Source organism: Hypomesus transpacificus, chromosome 14 (assembly GCF_021917145.1).
Source record: "Hypomesus transpacificus isolate Combined female chromosome 14, fHypTra1, whole genome shotgun sequence".
Classification (NCBI taxonomy): domain Eukaryota; kingdom Metazoa; phylum Chordata; class Actinopteri; order Osmeriformes; family Osmeridae; genus Hypomesus; species Hypomesus transpacificus.
This window is the reverse complement of record NC_061073.1, coordinates 15,977,925-15,986,839: the sequence shown is the minus strand read 5'-3', so window position 1 is coordinate 15,986,839 and position 8,915 is coordinate 15,977,925. Positions and strand designations below refer to the sequence as shown.

Here is an 8,915-nt window from a genome sequence, read left to right as displayed (position 1 = left end):
GTAATGAATCGTCATTGTATCAGGTTGATTACCAATGGTCAATTAAAGATTTATGTGTCCCCCCCCTTCCCAGGCATGTTTTTCAGAGAGGGTCTGTGACCTTGAAATTGTCCTCCTCAGGGTCTCCAGGGGACACCACTGTGACACAGAGTAACAAGGCATTGACCCATACTTAATTTGACAGGAAGCTATGATAAACATTCAAATGATCACCATTCAAACCCGTCTGTGAGCAGGGACGATACAGTGACTGACTCTCACCCCCTGCCCACTGAAAAGGCCATCAGTGGGAGACCACTAGGACTGGATAATTCCTAGGAAGTTGGCAGTTTGGTTAAAGGGGTCAGCCACACATTTAGTAAACCAGATTTTTGGCACCAACAGGGTTTGATGGCTGACATCCAAACAAAAGCAAATTGCTGTTGGAAGTGATATTATTGGCCTTGTTATAGGCTCCCTTCCATCTGGGCCAATGCACCTCAGATATTTTCACTTTCTAGACCACAGCCCCCCCTACTCAACCTGCTGTGTGCCATTCTGTTCCAGCAGCTGTAACAGTTACTGGTGTAATTAGTGGGGATCAGGAATACTGCCAACATGTACTAAACTATATTGACAAGTAATCACCTTCAAGAGTAATGGGGCCCATAGCGTACAACCTTCCTGTGTCTCTTCTGGGTGCAGTAAAATGTGACACTGAAGAAACCATTTGAGCTTTGTCCCACATTCAGGGTATTGACGACAAAGGCGGAGTGATGTGTGGCAGAGTACAAATCCCATCTTGGGGATTAATTAGATAAGAGTGTCAGAGTTAATTACTAATTGTATTCACAGTGGACACATCTTTGAAAAATCCCGATCACTGTCTGTCTGTGGTGCATTCAAAGGGATTAGTGAATATCATGGTATAGAACAATCTCTACCATGTGCCAAGGCAGTCTAGTCAAGTCAGTTTTATTTATAGAGCACATTTAAAAACAGCCAATGACAACTTAAGTGCTGTACAAAAACATCAAATAGGGCAAAACAACAATAAATAAGAACAGCAGACAAACAACACAATTACGATAAGCACGAGTGACCCTAAACTGACTCGAAAGCCAAAGAATAAAAATTGGTTTTAAGACGAGACTTAAATGTCTCGGTGGTGGGGGGGATGACCTGATAAAAATAGTCAGTTTATTCCACAGCGTAGGGGCTACAATTGAAAAGGCACGATCACCTTTTGTTTTCATCCCAGTCTGTGGAATGGCTAAAAGGAACTGCCTTGATTATCTAAGGGGCCTAGAAGTGTGATACAGCATAAGAAGATCTGAGATATACACTGGAGCCAATCGATGCAAAGAGGTTCTTGCCTGGCCAAGCAACTCATTTCAGGGATAAACCTTCAGAAACAACACCCTAACCCTGAGCAGTTGAGCCAAGCTCTTGTGACAGAGATGGTGTCAGACAGGCAACATGAAGCTGGCCCACATGAAAGAGCATGGTGACGAAAATGACCTTTCTCATATTGAACAGAACTGCTAGTGTTACAGATGTATAGGTTCATCCCCCATGATCTGCTTTAAAAGGCCTTTGTTCTCAACTTCAAGGACTCCTGTAGCCAGTAGTTACCTGTGATTGGTCTAACCTTCAGTATCACAGTACACCAGGCACACAGAAAAAGCTGTCAAAGCCTGTTTTATGTTATGGCACACAATTCATATTGTATGTTGTGTACAACAATGTTGCATGCGTTACACTGTGGAGTGCTTTGTCTCTCAGTGTTCTGAAGATGTGTATTGTATTGTGTTTAAATGATGATCCATCTGATCCACAGTGATATATGGAAGAGAAACACCTAAACGTGTGAGCATTATTGCTGTACTGTCGTTCCTCACAGCAAAATGTGATGAATGGTTTGCTTTTATCACAATCGCAGGCTGTTCATTGGATTTGTTTATTAGAATGATGCGTGTAAGCAGGTGACTGAGTGTATGTGTGTATGTACTGCTTTAACTCATAGGAATATCGAGCGTCGCCTCTGCTCATGCCCTGACGTGCCCCACTCAGAGACACTTCCCTGTAGCATTCATTAGTAAGCCTGGCAGGCTACAACAGTAAACTGCTTTCCTTCACTTGGATGTCTTCATGCATCAATGGATTTCTGTTGGTCCCACTGTCTTTGTCGTAATGAGGGTATGTCTGAAGTTTCAGGTGATGCACAGCACAAAAAGCCCTTTTATGATGCACTGCTACAGAGAGAGTCAGAGGAAATGACTTCAGTCTCAGCAATAGCTCTTTTGATCAGACGTTGCTAAAGTTCTGAAGGGTGCTGTGATCCAAAGACAACAGAGACATATTTTCTCTGAAGAATTAAACAAGTCCAAACCTACAGTACGTATCCACACTCACCTTGTAGCATGAGTTATTCCAGTCATTATTATTTGTATAATTTATAACATTAAAACAAATGAAATACCCAATCTAGGAGAGGAAATTTCGGAGGTAATGTAGAACAATTCACTAAAATCCATGTGTAACAACGTGACCCTCCAATCAATACATCACAAGAGATGCTTCTTAATGGGCAGAGTGTTGTGTTCACTTCTCTGTCACATGAGGACAAGGGTCCGAATGGGCCCAGTCCCTGGAGGTGAAACTCTGGCCAGCATGACCTTGTTAGGGAAGACTCACATGCCATACTTAGAGCAACTGCAACATTCAGACATCATGGTCTACTCGTGTGCAGAAGCATTGTTCTGTGTGCTTCTTGTTTTTTAGAGCACAGTGACCTTGAGATCTATAAAGTGACAAGGAATGGTGATCTGCCACATCCATAGGGCAAGCTGAGGAAAGACACCCAATGGCGTTGGCACTCCAGAGTTCAGAGTATCGAAAACTGTATCACAGATTGATTTGAATGGATAACAGAGTCTTTCTATGATCGCTGGGGATGTTGGACTTGATTACATTAGGGGCATTACTGTGTGCTCAGTCTCATTCTCATTCTGCTCTCCCTCTCTTTCCTTCCCCTCTCACTTCCCCCCCCCTGCCTCACTCTGCCTCCTCCTTTTTCCCTCCCTCCTCTCTCTCCCCCCGTCTCTCTAATCCCCCTCTACTACCACCCCCTCCCTAACTCCCTCCCCCATTTAACCTTGTCGAAACCGCCTCTCTGCGCCTCAGTGGGTGGCTTTGGCCTCTCTGTTCTTCATCCTGGTGTCCATTACAACGTTCTGTCTGGAAACCCACGAAGCATTCAACCCCATCATCAACCGCACGGAGCTGAGGGTGGTGGGCAACAGGACGGAGGAGCACATCTACCCAGAGACGGAGACGGTGGTCTTCCTCACTTACATCGAGGGAATGTGCGTTGTCTGGTTCACCTTTGAGTTCTTAATGAGAATAACTTTCTGTCCGAACAAACTCGACTTCATCCGGAACGCCCTCAACATCATCGACTTTGTGGCCATCTTGCCTTTCTACCTGGAGGTGGGCCTGAGCGGGCTCTCTTCCAAAGCAGCTAAGGACGTCCTGGGCTTCCTCAGAGTGGTGCGCTTCGTGCGGATCCTGCGTATCTTCAAGCTGACCCGTCACTTCGTGGGCCTCCGCGTGCTGGGCCACACCCTGCGCGCCAGCACCAACGAGTTCCTCCTCCTCATCATCTTCCTCGCCCTCGGCGTGCTCATCTTCGCCACCATGATCTACTACGCCGAACGCATCGGAGCCTCTCCCAACGACCCTCGTGCCAGCGAGCACACACATTTCAAGAACATCCCCATTGGCTTCTGGTGGGCGGTGGTGACCATGACGACCCTTGGCTACGGAGACATGTACCCCCAGACGTGGTCGGGCATGCTGGTGGGCGCGCTGTGTGCCCTGTCGGGGGTGCTGACCATCGCCATGCCCGTCCCTGTGATTGTCAACAACTTCGGAATGTATTACTCCCTGGCAATGGCGAAACAGAAGCTACCAAAGAAGAAGAACAGACACATCCCTAGAGCTCCCCAACCAGGCTCACCCAACTACTGTAAGTCCAGCATCAGCTCACAGCATCAGAGTCCCATAGCCCATGATGACGTTTTCGAGATAAAGTTTCGAGGTAGGAACCGATATATATATACACATACTGTTTGTCTACATTCATCTAATAGTAATGCATCCCAGAAACAAAACATTCGCATTCACATCACTGCTTAATGTGAATCACTGTTTCGCTGTCTCTCTGTTTGTCTCTTATTGGTTCAAACATATGACTCAGCCATATCAGATTAAACAAACGAATCTCCTGTTGAAAGATCAATAGAGTGTATGACTTGCATTGTGAAATTCAGTGGGAGCGCACAGACTGTAGAGAGAGACTAAGTAAGGCCATGAATAATCTTGGTATTGATTTAGCAGTTGTTGTAAAAACTGTGACTCACCCAGCTGCCTTAGTCCACCACGGCACATCACTGTCACTGAACTACAAGTGTTGTTGGAAACTTTGAGTTGTGTTGATGTATGTTAGTAATCGGTGAGTCCAAGTACCAAGTAGTCAATGTGAGCATTACAATAGCATTACAAAAGACCACAAGCCCTTACATGTTTCAAAGTACAGTCAATTGAATTATCCAAGATTATAATCATGTGGTTATGTTAATGGCTGTGCAGACCACGTCTTGTCAGCTTGACCCCCATCTCTGAAGGTTGTTGCTGCTCTCTGCATCATTCTAAGAGTTGTGGTGTGTCTCAAGTCAGATTCCCTAACCGCTCAGCCATCTGACAGGGGGTCTGATATTAATCAGAAGGTTGCCGGTTCGATTCCCGGCTGTACGATATGACGTTGTGTCCTTGGGCAAGGCACTTCACCCTACTTGCCTCGGGGGGAATGTCCCTTTACTTCCTGTAAGTCGCTCTGGATGAGAGCGACTGCTTAATGACTAAATGTAAAAATGTAAAAGTCAGATACTCATGATTTTGACTGTAACTGTCACCTCTTCTTCTGCACGGTGTCTCCGCTTTGTTTAAAGATTCCAAACTAAACGGAGAGGCAGCTAATGCGGCACTGGCCAATGAAGACTGTCCTCACATAGACCAGGCCATATCACCCGAGGAGATCTTCAGCCCTACTGAGCGAGAACGACCCTGCTTCCTGGTTACCACCGCTGAACGGCCCAATCACGTGAGGGGAAGAGTCAGAAGGGGTACGTATGGCAACAGCCAATCCCAGGCCTCTGTAACACACTGACCCTAACCCTTTTTATGGGGCTAATGCACTGAGCTGTCAGAACCACATACACACACAGAATCCTCTGTAACATTTTGATCAGCATTTTCATTGGAATGCGCTCATCATTACATTTACTACAGCTCATAGTACTCAACACAAGCTCAATCACTAGAAAGTCAAATGTCAACATGTGTTTCCCACACCTGCACAATATCTATTTTGATACAATGTATGGATACCCCCAATTTCCAGAGTTTTATATGAAACACAAATGTACTGTCCTGAAAATGACATTAATGTGTGAGAATCATGTATATTTTACTGAAACAAATCCTGCTGTCCCTGATTATGACTGTGTTGGTGTTGAGCATAATGATGCATGCAGTGTCTTGCTGCTGGGTGTTATCAGAATGGTGATGGAGAACAACTGTCACAATGACAAGGCACGGAATTCTACCACAAGAGATTATTTCTTGTGTCTAAGTACAAATTGTAGAGGACATCCACAACACTGACTCACAAACTGAAACACAATCAAGCCCTTTTATTGAACACGTCTTGGAAATCTAATGAAAGTGTAACCAGCAGGGAAAATCACTTTGGCTGCCGTAGTTACGGTACACAGCGTTATCTGATGTTGCCTGATGTTATCTGACAGTGTTCTACTCTCTCTAAACCATTCCAGTACCACCGATTGCATGCCTTTGAATTCTTTATGCACTTGATGCATGCACAGTGATGCTGTTGACCTGACTGAAGTCTTTGCAGCCATCTTGTTAGGAGACAAAATCAAGAAAGCAACAGGTGTACCTGTAACCGATCAAAGACAAGCGCCCGTCCGTTCTGACACGGATCCAGCGTTACAATTTACTCAAAACATTCTCTGTTTTCCAACCAAAGGTTATGAAAAGCCTTGGAGCCTTAACAGCATGTCTGGCATGAGCAGCAAGGAAGCTTCCGGAGTTTCCTCTGTGTCCACTCTGCAGTGCAGCCCAACCCGACTAACGCAGCCCTCTCATTGTCCCATCCCAACCATTGTCTAGCTTGGTTGACTAGGACACAGCGAAGGCCTTTCCATGCTGATCCTCTTCTCTCTCTTTTCATATTTTCGTTTTTGTGCTCTCATTCCTTTTCTTTTCGTTTTTTGAAAGAAAACAAAGTGTCTCGAGACAGAGCTGTAACTTATTCCCCGAAGGATATGCTTGTGTCATCGCGTCCTACAGAATACTGCCAGGGGCTGCTGCATGGGTGACTGCTGTAGACTGATAGCACTGGTATCCTGTTATCTGAAAGCTATCCTTCTCGCTTTCCTCTACTGTTTTCTCATTGCCTGTTGCTATGTTGCTTTTGATCTCTCATACTTTTGTCTATAATTCTTTCATCTTCTTTATAGAAGAAAAGCTTGTGAAAGAGAAAGATTTCATAAGATGTAACCCCGGCTACCTTATGACAGTCATTCCTAGTTCATTAACAAAAAGGCATTGTTAAACTTGTTGTGATGGTAGCAGAAAGCTGTTCTGGGAATGCTTGTGAATGTTGAGCACATTCGTTGTTGGAAAGTAGAGAGTAGATGGCCTATATCAGAGACCTATTCTGTCTTTTTGATTTGAGTGGTGATTCAAATCAAAGATAGAAACGTCTGAGGAAATAGTGAGGATTTATTTTATATCAGTGATGATTTGTTTGTTGTCAACAATATCAAAACCGTGTTCCTTGGCATGCCTTGCATGATGAATTATGTACAACAAGAAGCTGCCACAGAAACTGTAAGAAAAACATGTTTTTCTTTCAAAAGCTTCTTACTTTTATGCACATTTGAAGCAGCAAGAGACTCAGTCACAGCAAATATTCAATGTAGCTACCATTTTTGCCTTTCCCCAAATTCATATATCTTATCTACTTGTATGTGTTCAGTTTTTGGGACCTTGTTTTAAGACACTACAACTTTGCTTCAATTTAAGTTAACTTAAGCTGTCATGAGCAAAATAATTTGATAATTATATATTTTTTGTTCTTGACCAGCCAGAGGTTTGATAATTACCTCTGTATCAGTAGCTTGATCATCATTCTCATAAAAGTGTCATACATGCTTGACAACTGAAAGGTATACAATGCATTAAAAAGCTATCTTTCCTAGTCATTAATTGTTTATACAGCACCATGCCCGACTCAGGGTTTATGACAAATAGTAATTCGAAATTTAAACCAGTTTCCTTTATTCAAACTGAAAATATAAACTGCTGAATTTGAAATAATGAAAATACCAATAGATAGTTTATCAATACTAACAAAGATTTTTGAAGTGCAAATACATATGCACAAAAACAAACGTTAACAAACAGAAGCACCTTACCTTATCACAAGATATATTTTTCAATTCTTTCTTTAGAGCCCATAGAGAACACAATTCCTTTTTTTTGTTTGGAGAAGTTTTACTTTACTGAAGTCATGTCTCCTTGTGTTGTAAATGTTGCAAACTGTACAACCATTGTTAAGACTTTGTAAGATGATATGCAGGTGAATTATATTCCCAATCATACTTACTGCAAGTGAATACATAAGGGTCCTGCATGGGGCTAGGACACACTTGGGGAAAGGTAAATGCATGTATTTTACATTTATGCAAAATTAAAGTATTCAAACTTAATATGTAAATAAAGACCTTGCATGAAATAAATTTTGTATACAATCTGTGTTTAGACTCAGTTTTTATTCAACAGAACATGTATACATCCAGTATGTTTCCTATCTCCACTAGCTTCAAGCTAGAACTTCTAACGGCTGTTTGACTCATTCGTAGCTTGTCAAAGAGAGAACCAATGAGGTGCCTGTAAGAGCATGATGCAAAGATTCAGACACGCATGTCAACAACAAAACGACTGTATACCCGAATGTAAAATAAAGCATGACCAGGCATGTTGACTAATCTCCTTAAGGGTCTAACAACTGTATACAGATGATGCATCTCTGTCTGGTGCCTTGGCTAAGCATGGGAAATACATGGTAAACTTTACGTTTACCATGACAGACTAACACAGCACACTTTCCTGACTCTCGAGGCCTGTGTCATTACAACAACCCCAATAATTACGAGGTACTCTCCATCATTTTACTCGACATACATCATTTGTGTAATAATTTTTTGTGTTGTTTTTTTTTCATATGTTTTTAGAGACCCAGCGACAGACCCGGAGCAGACCGCCAACAGAGTCAGTTTGTGTTATGAACCATGGTGTACCAACCACTATGTGTTTGACCCATACTGCCCCATCCCCCACCTGATAAGACTCTAGCATTAGCGTGTGTGTAAGTTAGCGTTTTTATAAATGGGTGTGACAGTGACAACCTGTACATCACAAACTCAGTATAGATGTAGCACTGAGAGTTTTGTTGTCAAGCCTTATGTAGCTCAGTATATGTGACTGGTTACTGTGTTGTAATGTGTGTGCCTATTTTTGTGTGTGTCGGTGCTGTAAATATGCTTTTGTGTGCTGAAGATGTGTATACCAATGTTAGAGAGTGGTAATCAAACATTTGTCTGTTTCTGTAAAAAAAAAAAGCGAAAGATCTAATATTATACTCCGTCAGTCAGCCAGGCAAAACTGCTCAAAACGACTAACTTTGCACTGTCATGGTCACAACTTTACAACCTTTTGCACTGTTTACACCAGTGAATTTTAACATTATTTTGACTATATTTTACACATCAAATGTTCATCAAACT

General features: G+C 42.8%; 1 protein-coding gene across 2 annotated transcripts in view; it reads left to right on the top strand.

The window, feature by feature from the left end:
• kcnc1b (potassium voltage-gated channel, Shaw-related subfamily, member 1b) overlaps nucleotides 1-8,473 on the top strand; it is a 9,154-nt gene extending 681 nt beyond the window's left edge. The window contains exons 2-4 of one of the 2 annotated variants that reach the window (XM_047034525.1): nucleotides 3,166-4,081; nucleotides 4,992-5,165; nucleotides 8,364-8,473. In XM_047034525.1, the coding sequence (XP_046890481.1) occupies nucleotides 3,166-4,081; nucleotides 4,992-5,165; nucleotides 8,364-8,473 (1,200 nt within the window). Of the gene's footprint in view, nucleotides 1-3,165; nucleotides 4,082-4,991; nucleotides 5,166-6,091; nucleotides 6,456-8,363 lie in introns of those variants that run through there. The other variant, XM_047034524.1, reaches the window with a different exon arrangement.
• Nucleotides 8,474-8,915: the final 442 nt, after the last annotated feature.